The sequence below is a fragment of the Alligator sinensis genome, unplaced genomic scaffold, assembly GCF_000455745.1.
Source record: "Alligator sinensis unplaced genomic scaffold, ASM45574v1 scaffold331_1, whole genome shotgun sequence".
In the NCBI taxonomy this organism is placed as follows: domain Eukaryota; kingdom Metazoa; phylum Chordata; order Crocodylia; family Alligatoridae; genus Alligator; species Alligator sinensis.
Genome location: NW_005842033.1, coordinates 1,432,856 through 1,451,771, shown reverse-complemented (window position 1 = coordinate 1,451,771; position 18,916 = coordinate 1,432,856). Strand labels below are relative to the sequence as shown.

Below are 18,916 nucleotides of genomic sequence, written 5' to 3'. Positions count from 1 at the left end.
AGTAAACGCATTGAAGCATTCCCTTGGAGTTTTATGGGGGTTAATTCCTTAACAAATATCTTAAAATAGGCTTTTACAAAGAGAATTTTTTTTTAAAATAAAGGAAATGTAAAGTGGTATCTCTCCATTATTATCTGACAAATGTCTTCAAATAAAAACAAAAAATCCTTGCATTTTAGCTTCTTTTGTTTAATGTCTGTTAAACAATACTGATTCGCTATTTTTGAGTAGCTCTGAAAATGTTACAAGGCACTCCAGTGCTTTGAGTGTTTCAGTCTTGCCATGTGTGTCTGAGTATGCATGTTAGGTACACAGGCCTCTCTAATTGTTTTGCATTAGAATTTTACTGATTCAAAATAACCTCCTGCTGCCCCCCCCCCCCCTTTAGAGGGAAATTTACAATTGTATATTGGTCCTTTCTAAAATTCAGATGAAGCATAATCCCAAGAGTGTTGTTTCACTGTTGCAATATAATCTTTTCAGATGATACATGATTTAGTTGGCAACAAATTAGCAGCTATGCATGCCTAAAGAAAGCAATTTAATAAACAAGGTTTTAGTAAGACCTAATCAGAATTGTAAAATGATACTTGAGAATCAGTTACATTATACAAAAGAGTTGACATAGATGTAGCTTTTTATAAATGTGTGTAAATTCAAAGTTTCCTAACACATTGTTCTGTAATGTAAAGCTTTGACCTTTCTCAGGTTTTCCGTTATTCCTTAATTTTAGATGTTAAAAATTAGAACTTAATCTCTTCTCATCACCATCTTCACTTTGGTGATTGCTTTGTGTTATTGAAGAATCTGATTTCCTGACCATAACAGGTTAACCCACTCAGTTGCTATTGACTTGGTTATGTTCCCTTCCCTCTCCCTCCAGTTTGTTAGTTTGATACTTATTACCTGTGCTGAACTGTTAGCATTTGGAGAGCAAACTCAGTGGATCTACAGAATGGGTAATATAAGCAGTCAACCAATGAGTACCTTTGAGCCTCAGGCCCACCACTGCAACATTACTTTAGGTTTTTATTATCTAGGCCCACTCAGCCTTTGGTGTCTCAGCCAAGACTGTGGATATGGTTGCCAGTTGGGATTTTGTGATATGAACATTAGTTTTTTAGGAAGTATATTACCTACCCATTTTAAAAGGTCACGCTACAACCAACATGGAAAAAGTGGTTGTTGCTACTGTCCTGAGTCAAACGTGAGCTAGTGACTTAGAAGCAGCTATTGCCCTTAAACCACTTGTGGGTTTTTCTTTTTAAGAGGAAGGGGTACAGCATGCAGAATCTTTAGAAAATATATTAAAGAAGAAACAGTCTCTTGGAAGATGAAGTTGTAATACAGCTTCCATCATAGAGTTGAATTTGTCTTTATTTTTTTTTTCCCAGTGAGGTTGATTTACTTTCTAGGTATAGATGGTCTGAATTCAAGCTTTTCCATAATATTTTTTCTTTAATCAAAGTAATCTCTTAAATAACAGGTAATTAAGGGAAAAAGGGGAGTTAGGGTTGAAAATGGGACAACTATATTAGATCTGACCACCTACTGTGAAGCAGAAGGTAACTGAACAGGCCTCTGCTCCATGTTTCTCTCTCACCCTTTCCCACCCCAGTCTATTGCCACTTTCTACTTCATGATTGTGATGAATTTTCCCCACTTGCCTCTTACTGGAGCTGGAGTGGGAAAGGGTTGATTAACTGTCTCTGTCTGCTATCTCTTTTGTTAGGGCTGGGGGATTTTTAAACAACTTTTTACCCCAGCCTCATTTTACTACTATGGTTAAGGGCTGCTTCTTTCTTGTTTCCTCTGTCCTATGGGGGATGGGAGGGAGGGCTCTCTGACATCCACCTTTCTATACTATTTTGGTTCAGTATCCTACCTGTTACTGAGATTTCTTTTTACTGTTTCATTCATCATGAACTGACAAATGTGAGGAAATTCAGGCTCATAAAGCAGGGAAAAGGCCAAGGAAAAGGCCTTGAGCATGAGACATATGGACAGAGTCCAGCAGAGTGACAAAAAATGAGTAGAGGTCTGGGAACCACGACTTATGAGGATAGGCAGAAAGAAAGAGGGCTATTTAGTCTGGAGAAGAGAAGTCTGAGGGGTGATTTGATAACAGTCTTCTAATACCTGATGGTTGATTATGGAGAGGATGGAGATGGCCTATTCTTTGTGGCTGTAGAGTCCAGGCTAGGAGCAATGGCCTGACACTGCAGCAGGGGAAATTTTAGATTAGGATGAACAGTCTACATGAGCACCCTCATTGTTATTGGAACAGGCTACCTAGAGAAGCTGTGGAATCTTCATATCTGGAAATTTTCAAGATCTGGTTGGATAAGCACTTAGCTCACATGGTTTAGCTGGAGATGATCCTGCCTTGAGCAGGAGCCTGAACAAGACAACTTCACAAGGTCCCTCCCAGCCGTACTTTCCTATTATCCTATGTTTATGCCAGTATATAAAAAAGTGATGCACAGTGCACAAGCCTACATTGCTGTAGTTTACTTGAATTCAGCGTAGAATTACCTCGGGAGAAAAGAATCAGGAATAAAACTGTACTATTGTAACTTCCATTGATGCAGGTGTCATGTATCCATAGCTCGTCCCCAGGTAGGTGTTTAAGGCAAACAAGCTGTTACCTGTTGCTCAGGCATCTAGCAGCAAGTCACACTAATGGCTGCCTGTTGTATGCATATACTGAGGAATAGCTTCTCATTTCTGCCAAAGATCCTGGTGTAATGAACATTGATATAAATATGTCTTGTGTCCACGTTCTCAGGGTAGATTTACAGTGCATCCCAGTACTACCAGGTATACCTGCTCTTTAGCATGCACTGCCCTCCCACTCCTGCTCACATGCTCTAAACATGGTGATGCAGTGTTGTTGAAGTCATTCTTGGGTGCCTCCATGGTGGTTCCCAGATATGCTCGAGATAGTTCAGGAATAGTTCAGCTTCTGGAAGTTTTTAATAGTTCTCCAAAGTTCTAATGGAAACTTAAGTTTTTATTTAAAGAAAGGCCACTTTTCCATGTGAAGGTGGCTTTGGAAAACCTAATCACATTGCAGTTTACAGCTGTGATATTCTTCTTTACAGATTGGAGGGTGTGGGGGACACCATAGATCTCAGTAACTCAGTTGTCTTTTCCTGATGTCAAACATGATCCTTCCCAGATTTTCCCAAACCCATTCCTTGGCCAAAGGAGAGAGGCACATAAATAAAAAGTGACTTGAAGAAGAGGCCACACAAAGGCCAAGATCTGAGTCAAGAATAAAACTTGTTGTCTCGGACGGCCAGAGCCGACTCGAGGTGATCCAACAATTACTCGTTCGTTGGGCGGGCTGGTGAATAGAGAGGCGGACAAAGCTTAATGGTTGCAAAACTTTACTTACGCCGCTTGTAGCTGCGACGCAGATGGTCCGGTCGTCTGAACAACTATGTTAGTTGTTCCAGCTGGCAGGGCTCAAGCTAGCTCGTCCGTCCACAAATCAAGCCGGCGGGGAAAGGGTACGTTGGGGATTGCGCTCGGCGACGGGGAGAAGAATCGATAGGTGATCAGTCTATCGATCAGCTCAGGCGCAAGTCAGATCTCTTTAGAGGCACTCTGCAGCGTGCTCAAAGTTCTCCGACTTGGGCGGAAGTCACACGAAATTTTAAACGGCTAGCAAGCCAATTACTAGCCACCACGTAGGAATAATTTAGAACTGGCCAATAGCGGGACACAAATTTGCATTCAAATGGCGGGAACTCTCTTGCACCGGGGTTTTTCTGTTGCAACAAAAACCCTTTGCTGTGCAAGAGGCTCTCATGTGGCAGGAAAATTCCATCGTGCCGAGGCACCAAAATCACTGGGTTGTGATACTTGTGTTTTCTGATTCAGTGTCCTAGCACTGGGATCATTCTGCCCTTCCAATCATGGAGCCTGGGAGCTGTTTGTCAAGGCATTTAAAGGCTTTGTTTTTGAGTAAACTCAGTTTCTAAGTGAAATTTTCTAAGTGAAATAATTGACTATATTGTGTCAGTTAAGAGTGAAAACAAAAAGATTCCAAGACAAGAAGCTTTCCAAAGATCATCTTTTTTTCCCTCCTAAACAAAAAACCTAACCTAAAAGGTGTTGTCATAAAGTTATAGATAAAAACTAAAAATTGAAAGTTAGGAAATCATTCCTTCCCAAAAACCTTAACAGTGACCCCTGATTAATCACCCTCTATCCAACAACAATCCCATTATGCCCAACTTCAGGCTATCATAATTGTCTTAATGACATTGTAGTGAAGTACAGAGAGCTGAATAGTGGAACATTAATTCAGTGAAAAGAAAACAAGGAATCAGCCAAAACTGGTAAGATTTTTTTTTCACTTTTCTAGTAAACCAAAGAGTAACTCCATGAAATCACTGTGTTTGTTCCCCCCTCCCGCCCCCAATTTTTAAATAGCAGTGCTTTTCATACTGTCAGATTCTGTGTTGTGACACCCCTACTCAAAAGTTATGACAGCAGTGTAATGACAGCTACTGCCTCTCGAGAATCAATCAGGCAATTAATTTTGTAAATGAAATGCTGATTATACAAAGCTTCACATGAGAGGCCCAGTGATTAAAATCAATTTAACAAATTGTTTCAGGTGGGACTTGATTAATAATTTGCCATAAATGCTGAGGCTATATGACCAGCATACCTTTTTGTGTGTGTTAATGTAGAACTTTATATAACACAGAGTGAAAAAAATCTACAGATAAATATATGTACTTCAGGCTTATGACCTACTTGCTATACATTTTTGTGGGTACAGGGTTCTCCCCAATAGTAATGTCATTTGCTTAACTAGGTTTGGGTTTCTTTTTTTAACACTAAAAATACATTATCCATTAAACTGTTTTCTATAACAAAATCAAATGGTTGAGAAAGTATTGCATAGTTTGATTGGATATTATTTGCCTATAGTAAGATTCTTCTTTAAAATTTTAGATTACGTGGCTTTCATTAGTCAGTCATCAACACTTTCTGCACACTATTCTGCTGCTTCCTAGAGAAAGGGTTCCTCCTTTCTATATAAGACTGCTTTCTGCTCCCTGCCTGGCAGTCTGTACTTTTAGTAAATCTCTATTCATCCAGCCCTGTTACTTTATGTTAGTATAGCACCATTAAGATGTAGTCAAGAGAAGCAGATGATAACTTTGTGGAAAGAGTGGAGAAATAGTTCTTCTTGCTGCAGGGGCTGAGAGACTCCTCTCCAGAACAGGTAGGAGAAACTCTTAAGGCTAAACCAGGTCACCTCATTAACTAGACTGTTCATTCCCTGTGCCAATTTATGCAGAGTTAGCTTGAGTTTATGTAGAAGTGTGGCAGAGTGTTTTGCCATTAATTCTGACCTTTGGTAGCTGTTGACCACAACTTCAAAACTTTGTTCTTGTTTGTGTTACTATAGCACTATAGACATAGACCAGAATTCAGTTGTACTATGTGCTGTACAAGTAGAGATGAAAACTGGGGAAACTTTGCTGCCACTCAACAAGGATATGGTATCTTGATCCCACAGGGGTATGATTTTTATGCTTTGGTCATTAGAAGATGTGTCCAGAAGAACAGATGATGTGTTCTCTGCTGCATTTAGAACCCTGAATTATTTTTCATTTGTCTTTTCAACCTGTAATGTGAGTGTAGAGCAGCGGCAACATCTTTTAAAATTTCTTTTCAGTCCAACTTTTCAAGGTACGAAGATTGTAGTGTTGCATATACATGCATTTTTACACGTATACTTTCTGGAAACTTGTTTTTTTTTAAGTTTTCCTCTCTGTAGCTTTATGCATGGTTTTTCTGTTCCTATACTGAACCATGACTGGTCACTGCTCAGGCCCAAAGGAAGGTTGTACATCACCAGAAAATATTGTTACCGTACAGAAGAGCATTTTGGAGTAAGCAAACTTAGTTATAAGGGGAAGAAAGGTCACTGATTTCTCTTAAGAGAAGATTGGAGGTGGATAACTGGCTGATGGAAGAAAGTTGGGAAGAACAAGTAGGGTTGAAGTTTTAATCGTTACTGAAATCAGGAAATATGACAGTGTCAATTGTTCATGAGCGAAATCTTGGCCACATTGAAGTTTGTGGCAAAACTCCCATTGACTTTATTACGACCAGGGTTTCAGCCAGTGGGTCAGTAGTTTGTAGTGATCAAATATAAAAAAACACTTTAAGGGCAACAGCGCTAAGCTGTCTAGTCATGTGAACTTGTCTCGGCCCGTAGGATTGTTTTGGCCATTGGGTGTGATAAATGCACATAATTGCTTTTTAATGTTGTTTTAACCTTTGTGTGCACTTCCAGTTGCAACTAGAGAGACAACTCTTGCATGATTCATTAAAAACATATCTTTTTGTCATTGTTTTTGTTGTGATTTGTTCTCTCAATAGCCATTATATCTGTATTCATCTGCAGAGTAATGTCATGACCCAGTGATTTTTTGTGCCTCGGCACTATGGAATTTCCTGGCCACATGAGAGCTCCTTTGCACGGCAGAGTGTTCTGCTGCAATTAAGAGCCTGCGTGCAGGAGAGTTCCCGCCAATTTCCAGTTTCCTTTGCAGGATGCATTTCTTCTTTGCAGCACAGAGATGCACGGTGCAAAGAGTTCCCGCTATTCGGATGCAAATTTGTGCCCCGTTATTGGCCAGTGCTAAATTATTCACACGTGGCGGCTAGTAATTGGCTCGCTGGCCGTTTAAAATTCCGCGTGACTTCCGCCCAGGTCGAAGAGCTTTGAGCACGCTGCAGAGTGTCTCTGAAGTTATCTGACTTGCGGCTGCCGATCGATAGACTGATCACCTATCGATCTTTCTTCCCGTCACCGAGCGCAACCCCGACGTACCCCTTTCCCCGCCGGCTTTGAATTGCGGATGGATTAACTGGCTTGGGCCCCGCCAGCTGGAACAACTCGTGTGGTTGTTCCGACAACCGGACCACCTGCGTCGTGATTGCAAGCGGCGTGAGTAAAGTTTTTTGCAACCAATAAGTTGTGTCTGCCTCTCCATTCACCAGCCCGCCCTGATGTACGAGCGTAACTCGAGTCGGCCCTGGCCGTCCGAGACAAGTAACAGCTAGGGGATGTCTGACTCCCTGGATATCTGGTTTTTAGGAACTATTTAAAGGGCTTAGAAAAATGATGCAGAAAATTCATGCAGCGAGTATCTTGTATTTTGATTTCGATGCATTCTTTCTGCAGAAGCAATGTGGCTTTAGAGGCAAAGGGGTTTGGTTTCTGCTTTGTTTTGCAAAAGATGCTAGTGTAGCTTTCTGCATTTGGGCCATGCTATGAGGAGAGGCTGCAGGACAGGTTAAATAGGTATTTTTGGTTAAACCTCTATTAATGTAAGCTTTCTGACTCACTGAACTTGTTTTCACTTGTGCATATTGTGATTTTGGCCCTTTGTATTCAGCAACACAGAGTGATACTTTTTCATGTTTTTTTGCGAGTCTGAACTTTTTCCTTTGCTTTATTTCGTTTTGGTGAAGAATCAAATGAGAGGTTCTGATTTTTAAAAAATCAGGAAACAAATCGCTTATTTTGCTTTGCAATAGTCATAATAATACACTGTCAGATTTGATGATAGTGCAAGAAAATAGATCTGCTGTTTAATTCTTGACTTCAATATTTATTTATACATTTCTAAAATGTCATACGCATATTTTCTTAAATAATGTTTAAATTGCACTCATTCATAGTTTAGCTCCTCGCTTTTGCCACTTCAGACATGTTGGCTGACAAGTCTCTGTATGTGTGTACATGGATCAGGTTATTGTTTGAGGATGGGTTACCTTTTCCCCAGTGATCTGCCCGTGCCAGCTGTACTGAATGCTTGTGATTGTATCTTGTGATAAATTCATAGCTTATTGCTTGAGCTACAATTGAGAACTTTCTTGGAATGTTAGTAGGTGATTTCCAGCTGTCATCTTTCTTGGCTATAAGATTTGACAATTTTGTTACTGATAGAGGCAGGTTTTTTTTAATACAGAGAGAGATTTTTGCTGTAGATTGGTGATGAACAGAGTTATTGTACTCCGGAGCTTCAGGAGTTCTGAGGGCAAACATATTTGAGAATACATTGCATTGAGTCCTTTTTTTGCTACAGGCACAAATGTAGTGTCTTTAGCTGTTGGGATGTACTTAGCACTAGGGCTTGTAATCATTTCATTTTTATATTGCAGACATAGGAAGACCTATACTTCACCAATTTGTAAAAAAGAAAAAAAAAATTTTTTTTCCTCCCCTTCGGGAGAACATCCATATTGCCATATTGTAGGTTAAAGCTTTGGTCCTCTAGTAAACTGCTTTGTCCATCTGATTTAAAAATAATGCTGGGCTTCAGCTGAGTTAAACCCCTTTTGTGTTTTTTCTAACCTCCGCCCCCCACCCCAAACAGGGTAAAAAATAAAACCACTTGCTTTTTGTACCTGAAGTTGCCAATCCTAGTGAGTTTTCTTGTGCCCTTTTGGAAATTTGTTCTCCTTTTGGTTTTTTTTTTTGGTTTTTTTTGCATCTTATGAGCTGAGCTGGTGGCCTGATTAAGCAGTTGAGACAGCATCTTCAGGCAGCCACTGATGCTGTGTGTAGCCTCTACCATCTTTCAGCATCTGTTTGAAAGAGTTTTTTAACTTTAAGTCTAAACTCTGATCAATGGATCAAGCATACCTTTGGCTTACCACCTGATGAAGATGCATCCTAGTACAACTCTTGGGGTGTGTGGAGAAGAAGGGTATTCAGCAGTATGTTGAGTACATTATGGGAGGGATGTCAGATTTTTTTTTCTCCCTCAAGATTTAATCTTTGGACATTGGGACTATTGATCAGCTTTTATCAGTTCTGACTGAGAATACGTTGCGAATGGTCCTGATATTGAGTGTGTTCAAGGGAACGGAAGTGTAAAATTTTTATATGGTTGTTGGTGAAAATAGTACTGAAGCTTATCATTCTCCAAGTTCGCTGATGATACCGAGTTATGGGGCAGAGTTAGTACACTGGAGGGCAGGGAGCAGATTCAGACTGACCTGGACAGGTTGGATCAATGGGCAGAGAGAAATAGGATGCAATTTAATAAAGATAAATGTAAGGTATTCCACCTGGGAAGGAGGAACCCCCAGCACACCTATAGGTTGGGGAGTGTCCTTCTCAGCAACTTGGAGGCAGAGAGGGATCTTGGAGTCATAACTGACTCCAAGATGAACATGAGCCAGCAGTGTAACGAGGCCATCAACAAGGGCAATCGCACCTTGTCGTGCACTAGCAGGTGCATGACTAACAGATCAAAGGAGGTGATGCTCCCCCTCTGTGCAGCACTGGTCAGGCCGCAGTTGGAGTACTGTGTCCAGTTTTGGGCGCGGCACTTCAAGAGGGACGTGGGGAATCTCAAGAGGGTCCAGAGGAGGGCCACTCGCATGATTAGTGGCCTTCGTGATAGACCCTGCAGGGGGAGGTTGAGAGAGCTGAATCTCTTCAGCCTTCGCAAGAGACGGCTGAGGGGAGATCTTGTGGCCGCCTATACATTTATTAGGGGAGGTCAATGGGGAATAGGGGAAGTGCTGTTTACTAAGGCACCCCAGGGAGTGACTAGGAATAACGGGTGTAAACTAGTTGAGAGTGGATTTAAATTAGATATTAGGAAGAAATTTTTCACAGTAAGGGTGGCCAGGATCTGGAATGGGCTTACAGGAGAGGTGGTGCTATCACCTAGCTTGGAGGTCTTCAAGAGGAGGCTAGATAGTCAGCTGGCTGGGGTCATCTGACCTCGGTCCTCTTTCCTGCCAGGGGCAGGGGGTCGGACACGATGATCCATTGTAGTCCCTTCCGACTCTACAATCCATGAATCTACGAATTCTTTCATCACTTGAACATACTGGAGAAGCAATGGTTGCAGGGGGAAAGTTCCCTGTTAATCCTTTGAGGCAGTGTTTCTTTCCACATCCTTTGCATTTTAGTATATAGACTGTTAATCTAAAGATTGGGAGTGAAACCTTGGCTCCATTTAAATCATTGCCCTTTGTTTTATTAGAGCCAGGATTTCACATGGGGTGTTCTAATGCACTCAACAGTGAGTAGTGGTATAGTAAGGGGAACTTGTGAAAAATGCACTTGTTGCATTTGAAGTTTTAAAATTGCATGTAAGCAAATGTATCTGACATTGGCGATAAATACCATAATAAAGACATAAAAGATTACAATACCACTTTTGAAAGAAAAGGAACAAGAATTTCTCAATGTGATACTTGAAGAATTGTATAAATATCTGGGCTTTAAAAGAAACCTATATTGGAAATGACAATGGGCAAGGGGAGTATAAACAAAGTGTAAGGTCCAGAGTCCTGAGGCTTGCTAGAAAAAATATGGAGAGCCAAAAATCAGACGGGCAAATACTAGCCCATAGTGGGACAAGCTTTTTGGCAAACCACAAATTAGCTGTGCGCCCTTCCCAAGTGCCACTCTGATCTCCTCCTGCCCAATCTACTGCTATGCTTAGTGCTTGTTACTCTGTACTCCCTGTCCAATCACCTCCTTTGCTTTCTGCTTCCTGTCCTGTTCTTCCTGCCTAGTCTTCTTCTCTGTTCCCTGCTTCTTGCCCTTTCAGCTGCTGTGCTGCCTGTCCATTCTCTGATCTGCCAGGTGTCCCACACAGAGGCTGCCCGTGCCACTTGTGGCCTTCATGTTGCAGGCTGGCCATTCTTGTGCTAGCCAAATCATTGAAAAGAGAATAAAAAAATCCTCTATATTAGGGGTTTTCAACCTTTTTTAATAAGTGTACCCCTTCTGACTCAAAGTTTCAGCTCCTGTACTCCCTTCTACTTTTTTTTCTTGTTTTTAAGGAGGGCGGGGTGGATTGAGGCCTCCCCAGTGTGGAAGGGAGTGGGGCTGGGGCAGGCACTGCATAGATGGGGTGGGGTGTGGGATGGAGCAATGAGCAGCTTGGGGGGGTGCAGGGAAGAAGGGGTGGCTCCCACCGTTCAGCGCACCTCAGGAGGGCATGGGGGATGTATGCCTTCTGATCTGCATGTGGGGTGGGCTGGGCTGGGCTGCCCCAGTGGTGGGGGAGAGAGTGGGGCTGGGGAAGGGGCAGGGGCTGCCCAGCCGGGGCAGGACGGACTGAGCCTCACAGCGGGGGCTGGGAGGTGACTCCTGCTGCTGTTTGCACCCCCAGTCTGTATGGGGAAGGCTGGGGCAGCATCAGACTCTTCCTGATGGGGGCTGGACTAGGCTGTACTCGAGGCGGGTGGTAATGGTACTGGAAGGAGGGTTGGGGGGCTAAGGCAAATTCTGGTGCAGCTGCAACCCCTTCTCTCCCCACATAGCCCTGCTCCTGTAGGCTCCTACAGTGAGGGAGAGAGCAGGGTAGGGGCAAGCACTGTACAGCTGGGCAGAGCCTGTGACTGAGCCCCCCAGGAGGGCATGGGGAGTGGGTGCATGCCTTTGGATCTTCATGCAGGGTGGGCTAGAGCCAAGGCAGCGCTGGGCTCTTCCCGGTGGTGGGGGTTGTGCTTTTGGGGGAGCTATGGGAGGGGCTGCAGCCACTCCAGAATTCACCGTGCCCTCTCCAACCCACCTCCCAGTGGCACCGCTGCCTGCCCTGAGCACAGCGTGACCCAGCCCCCCTGTTGGGAACAGCCCAGTGCAGCCCGAGCCCACGCACAGATCTGGGGGCGCCCGCCTCCCATGCCCTCCTGGGGTGAGTATAGGGGTGGGAGGGGGGTCTGAATGGGGGGAGAGCTTGCACATGGTGGCAGCCACCTGCCACTAGTTGTTGGTTGAGGACAGCTGCCAATCAGGAGATCAAGCTGGGGTGGAGGGTGGGGAGGTGCTGCGATGTGCCATGTGGGGCTGGTGGCACCTGGCATGCCCCTCCCTCTCCCTTAGGTAAGAAGCAAATGAACCAGGGGAGACACCACTGCTGTGCCCTGGGACGCACTCCATCCCTGCCTGCCTGCGTGTACCCCCTACATCCTTTCTAAGTACTCCTGAGGGTATGCGTACCTCTGGTTGCCATCCCTGCTCTATCTGTTTATCAAGGAGGAAATAGTACTGGAGAGAATTTAGATCCAGTAATAACTGAGAAGAAAGGAAATTAATGAATACTGAAAAATTGCAGTGACACTAAAATAAAGAACAACTGAAAGTAATACATTTTTGTAAGAACAGCTTTTAATAGTCTTTAAGGCTTCCTACTCATGCTTGGGTGGCGGCGGGAGAGGGCATGTTTTAATTAGGGCTGTTCCTGGACAGCCGCTTTAATTAAGAAAAACTCACCATCATGTGTATTAAGCCCCTGCATGTTTTAAAATGGCCGTGCAATGCTGTATCTGAAGCTCATTCAATGAAGTTTAGGTAAAATGCCCCTGCGGCCATTTTAAAACATGTAGGGTCTTAATATACAAGATGGTGAGACAACGCTGGACAGGTTCTAATTAGAACGGAAATGAGCACGTGTGTAGGCAGCCTAAGTGAATATTGGGAAAATGAAAATATGTATATGCATCAGTTGCTCCTGAGAGTATTTGAATTAATTAGCTATATCTATGACAACAGTAGCAATTATTTTTTGCTTGGAGAAAAGGTACGGAAAGGCTGGCTGTTCCTAATATTTTCAAAATCAATACTGATACTGACTAATGTATATAGGAACCTTGAATATAGGGTTGGCATAGATTTATTAATTGAAAACTCTTTCTAGAAAGCCTTTTTTTTTTTTTTAATTGCATAACAAAGTTTTTATTTATATTAAAAATCCTACGTCAATGAATATTAACTTTGCAGATTCAAATACTCATTTAGGAAAGCTAGTTTGTTTCTGTTCAACTTACATGCCACCCTTCCTGATAAAAGCTCAGGCTAGTTAACAGTAAGAGGATGGAATAACTTATAAAGCAGGAGTGACCTGAGAACAAAAATTAAATGGGAACTAGAATATCCCTGTAAAAACAGTGGCCCCCTAAACAATATTGCAGTCTATAATTTTGTTTCCTAAATGCCTGCCGAAATAAGAAAGTCTTTCATTGTGTCATGTTTCTGCTTGATAGATAACCAATCCTGAGTACCCGATACAGGGCCCTTTCCCCAACTCTCCTGCCATGTCTTGATGTTGTTGGACATTCTAGTGAAGTGTTCAGTGGTGAAGATGCATATGCTCCCACTTGGGGTATTCACGGTTCGGCAGTGGTTGATGTTGGGGCTCCGCTTTCCCTATTCCCTGTCCATATGCCAACTGTTGATATTTGAGACGCGATTTTTCCACAGCTGTTTCGGCCTTCTTAGCTTTGCTCGGTGGTCAGCAATTGGTACCATGTCTCGGTGGGGTTCAACCAGCGTGTGTCTACGTTAGCATGGATTTTCTCCTGTCCCTTGCCTATACCTTGCTCTCAAAGTGTTATGTCTTGAGCCAGCCCCAGCTATCAGGATCCAAGGGTCCCTGGCCCTATGGGTCTCCTCAAGAACACAGATCCAATACCAAAAAAATAAGGAAAAGAAAGAAGCCTCCCCTCTGGAGGAATATTATCACTGAATGGGCTATAACTGCCCTGAGGGACTTAAATATGCATTCCAATATCCCTTCTCTAGATGGCCCCTGAGCATGGCTGGGGCCTTCGTATCTGCCCTTACCCATTGGGGTTTTCCTGCCCTGTCCTAAGCGGACCCCTGTGGTCCAAGAGGTCTGTTGCCTCGGTGCTCTGAGACCTTGACTACCCCAGTCTCAGTCAGCCTGGAGGCAGTCTCCTCTCCTTCTCCTGCAGCACTGTTTGTGCTTTTTAAATCCCCCGCGGCGGTGCCTGTGCCTGACATCATCAGCTGGCTGCCACCTATATTGATTGACAGGGAGTTTATTAACCAGCGTGGCAGTGCCGTACGTTGCTCCGGCACTCCCTGCCAGTAAGTTTTCTGTCTTTTCCTGGGCTCTCTGCCCAGCCTGTTTGGGTTCAGGCAGGGTTCCTGGAGTACTGGAGGACTGTGTGTGGCCCCCGCCATCACACATTGCTTCTAAAAGATGCCCAGATTTGACCTCTGGAGGGCCTCAAGTCAGGGGGAGTTCCAGAACTGAGGAGTGACTAGTGAGGATGACCTCCCCTCCATTTTCACCAACTGGACTCGGTGGGCTGATGGCCCTTGCAGGAGGTTGCTAATTGCTGACCTTGGGGATTGCAGTCAGGTGTATATATACTATGGTGTGGTCTTCAGTTGCATGCATTATTATTTCCACCTCACTAATGCATTCAAGTATATAGGATTGAAGGTACTTGCTGAGTTGTATTTCTCTGTTTCTTTTTGTACTTGTCATTGAATATATGGCCTGAAGCCTTATTTACTGCACATTAGTAATTCCTTCTTTAGAGCAAGTTTGAATAATTTCTTCATCAGATTTTCTGTGATGTTTGACATTGTTATTCAAATGCATCAACAACTAATCTTTGGAACACCCCCTGAGACAGAAACTGTATTATTCCTACTTTGTAGCTAGCTAACTCTGGCATAGAGAGGCTAAGATAAGATGTATGCGCTAATTTTGGATGTCCAGGTTGAGGTGTCTGTTGCCTGATTTTACTGAACACTTGATGTTCGTTATGGCACACTTTATGTCCTAAGCACAGTTTTCATTAAGTTCAGTTGGAGCTGTGAGCACTCAACACTTTGGCAAATCCAATCCCCAGTGTTTCAAGTCAGGTACCCAGAAAAGGAATACCGTGCTGTTGGTGACTTTTGGAAACTTTCTATTGCATGGCCCTCAATCCCCAGAGAAGGTTTATCCTCTGAACTTAATTTAGGCCAAAGTCCTATGAAAAAATTGCTATGAGAGACTATCAGAAGACATTCTTAACAGGGCTGAATCAAAGTTCCACAGTTAAACTAAATTCTGGGAACTCCAGCTTTTGAAAGGTGATTTTGTAAACTTAACGTTCTTCATTTCTTGATGTGGGTGATAAAACTTAATAGCTTTAATAATGTATACAGGGAAGTATCTTTTGTGGACTCATTGGGAGTTTATAGATGTGCTCTGGAGGTGGTGTGTGTGTGTGTGTGGGGGGGGGGGGGGGGGGGCACTTTAATTATTGCAGCTCCAAGAGCCGCGGTAATTAAAAGCGCCCGGAGCATGACGTGTATCAGCTCCCTGTCCTGAAAAACGGCGATGGGGTGCTTTGAAATAAAGCTCATCGAACAAGCTTTAGTTGTTCGTTTTTCAGTGCAGGGACTCTGATACTTGTGACACTGGAGTCTGCTGGAGCACAGTAATTACCATGCTTCAGCAGACTCGATTAATCGAGTCTGCTCCGACACACTGCAATTATGGTGCATTGGAACAGCCTCCCTGCACATGTAGAGGAGCCCATTCACACCCAGTTGATTTATTGCCAGGTTTGTAACTTCCAGCTCTACTGAGCAGACATATGTAGCTTTTCTTAAGGGTATTAAGTGATAGTTTTAGTAGGTTGTTCTCCTCTAAATGGATGAGTCAGTGAATGGTGTTGCTGTGCACATTTTGCCATTAAGTTGCACAGCCCCTTCCCAACTGCAGAAGAACGGGGAGACTTGGAAATCTCAAATTCTCTTGCTGAAGGAGATATTCTTTCATGAGCAGGGACATTCACTTCTTCCAAAAGAAACCCAAAGCCATCTTCTCCAGCCTTTCTCTTCTACCTCCTCCCCAGCCTCTTGCTCCCAGCTGCCTTCTCATTCAGTCATTCACCAGTGTCTTTCTATTTTTGGTTGAGTCTCCGTCTTCATCCTTCCCAGCCCATCCCTATGTTGCCCACGTAGTACCCTGTCAACCTAATTTCCCAGCTTCAAAGCATGGAGTGCTACTTAGCAAAGTGGTTTTAGGCACTTTTAACGTGAACATAAAAAAATATTTTTCTCTGACCTTATTTTGAGATATGACTGAATTGCTCTTGCCAACATTTCAAGTGTCATACAGGTACCTCAAGCCAATACCTACCTTGAAAAAACTTGGACCAAATGGTTAGTTTGGCAAAGTTATATGCTACTAAAAATAGCCTATCTTTTGGAAAATGTCAGGTGACTTGAACTATAGAATGTATTTGATACTATGTAGCAGAAAATGTTAAACTTGAAATTTACTAGTAATTGAAATGGATTTAGATATGAATGCTGTCTCATGGGTTTAAACACAGAAGCGGTATTCTATTAGAAAAGATCAGTATCATGATAAGAATGTTTTGAGTTAGGAAGTAATGTAATGAAATAAACTACAGGAATGTTAAGTCTAGTTTATGTAGCTTAATGATTTAGGAGGAGGAAATCACAGAACATGCTAAGCTGGTAAGTGTTGCAAACATTATTATGAGAATATAAAAATAATTTCTGACTTACAGAGAGGAAAAGGGGCACTACTCAGTGACATGCAGTGAGAAAAGATACAGAGTAATAATGTAGTAAAAATAATTTAAAATATCAAATATAAAATCAAAGGAGAAATTTGGTGAAAGCAGCTTGGGAGTAATAGTGAATTAATAATTAGTGAACAGCATGCAATTTAATATGGTAGCAAAAAATGCCAGTGTGCTTTTTGGAATGAATAGAGATGTCATGTCAAAGGAGGTAGTACTTCCCATGTACACACATATCTGTGAGATGATCCTACATAAAATGCTTCATTTAGTATTGGGTTCTTTCTAACTATAAATATATTGCCGGGTGGGAAGGATCTGCTCTACAGAAATTTGAAGGGTGTAAAGAAGGAGAAAAAATGTAAGTGTATTGCAAGAACAAATCGCAGTAGGAGAAATCAGGAAAAATAGACTTCCATGGAAAAACACAGTGGCAGAACTCTATTAGGGCAGACAGTAATATGTAAAATGGAGTAATGAAAGATATGGGACACTTTACAAATATAGACTGGCAAAATTTTAGAAGAACTGTCTTTCACTTGCGGAGGAAAGAATTGGGATCAAGTAATGGTCTTTCCTTTTTCTAATTTCTCAAATTCCAAGAAAACTCTGCTTTTTCTATTTTTTCCACATGCTGTATGCCCCCAAATAAAGCGCACACCTTATTTTGGGAAGGCAGAATGAAGGAAAAAAAAGAGATTATTACAGAGCCTTCCCTGCCAGAGCATGGGCTCACCATGGCTGAATGCTCCCAGCTACATGCAGAAGTGCCAGAGTCCACTTCTCAGAACCACTCGCCCTTTCCTTGCAGCTGCACAGCTAGAGATATAACCCTATCACAGTTGCTGCTGAATTGGCTGCCCTGTCAAAAGCTGCAAGCAGAGGGTGAAATGATGAGGAATGAATGCCATCCCTCCTGCATGGGATGGGGAAGGGAGCACAGCCCCCGGCAGCTGTTCTAGAGTCCTTGTGCCTACATTCTGGCGCAGAAATTACCTTTCTTGCTTAAAGCTTGCACCCCAATTTTGGATGGCAGTTTTTTGGGAAAGGGGTATATGCATGTAATATGCTAATTAAGATAATACTGTGGTAGGTTTCCTCCCCACCCCCAACTTTTAAGCATAACATTAATGTGTACTTGTGTTCCTGCACATGCACATTTGAAGGAAAAATATTGAATAGGTACTAACAGAGCCTATACATACAGTGTATTATACAGCAGTGTATTATATTGATCTGATTTAGTGGCTCTTTAGCTGTAAAAGATGAAGGTGGTATGTCACAGAGTGGTTGAAACCAGTTAGGAAGTTTTGAGGTGCCAAAAAAATTAATAAAAAACCCTAAGACATTCCAGTACTAGATTTCCTGAGGTCTGTCAGGGAAGCAAAGAAGCTTGCATGTGAAATGTGGTTTATGACTTGCCTTATGATCTGGAAGCTTGTTAATGCACATGATTTATGTGGAAGTGCTCTGAAATGCAACATCTCATACTTAATAACATTTGGCAACTTTTTTTCCCCCTTTCTATATTCCTTTTAATTAAAAAGCTAGCCACTTTCTTCAGGTTAAAAGGTTTGCACGGGACTTGTATATTTATACTTACATAAAGTCATCTAGCTGGAAAAAATACTTTTTAAAGTTAGTGTTGTTGATTATAGTTCAGTTAATTTTTTTTAAGTTTAAATTTTCAGATAATTATCAGACTTAGGTTGCTTATGTAGGTAAAAGAAATTTAGATGCCATTTTTCTCCCTCTGTTCATTTGCACCAAGTGTTCTTTTCAGATCTTATTGCAGTCCTCCATAGGCTTTTTCCTCCAAACTCTTTTCCAGTTAATGTGAGAATTGGAATATTCTATTTTTACAACTCTTATGCTTCACTGTATTTTATATGCGGACTCATTGTTCTGTTTGTTCAAAAAAAAAAGGTTGTTTTTACTGAATGATTGCAAATATAATCCGCTCTTAATATGTCTGGCTCTTCTAACTTCTTCCTTCAGCATGTTTAAAACTGTTGTTTGCTTGTGTTTTAATAACAGGGCAGCCCAATGGATCCAATGGTAATGAAGAGACCTCAGTTATATGGAATGGGCAGTAACCCTCATTCTCAGACACAGCAAAGCAGTCCATACCCAGGGCAGTCATACGGCCCTCCAGGACCCCAGCGATATCCAATGGCAATGCAGGGACGGACCCCAGCTGCCATGGGTGGAATGCAGTATCCACAGCAACAGGTTTGTAGAGGATTTTTCTGCATTGCTTTGGTTTCCTGTCTTTTCCTCTCCTCCTCTGCCATTCTGTTTAATGTACAGGCTACAAGAAAATTGTCCGAACAAACTTTCTCTTTCAGAATGAAAGTAAAGGGATATTTTAAAAACAAATCTGTATATTCATGGCCAAAATTTGTTTACTCAAATTACATCCCAACTCTAAACTAATTAATATGCTATTGATTTCACTTTAAAGAGAGGAACACCACTGAAGTTTCTCTTTGGTTGACATCACTGTGTCTTTTTCTGGATATTTTTTGTCCACATAAAT

At 42.3% G+C, this 18,916-nt stretch overlaps 1 protein-coding gene across 7 annotated transcripts in view; it reads left to right on the top strand.

The window, feature by feature from the left end:
• ARID1B (AT-rich interaction domain 1B) overlaps window positions 1–18,916 on the top strand; it is a 445,974-nt gene that overhangs the window by 20,868 nt on the left and 406,190 nt on the right. For all 7 annotated transcript variants that reach the window (XM_025202638.1, XM_014519339.2, XM_014519340.2 and 4 more), the window contains exon 2: window positions 18,415–18,609. In XM_025202638.1, the coding sequence (XP_025058423.1) occupies window positions 18,415–18,609 (195 nt within the window). The remainder of the gene's footprint in view (window positions 1–18,414; window positions 18,610–18,916) is intronic.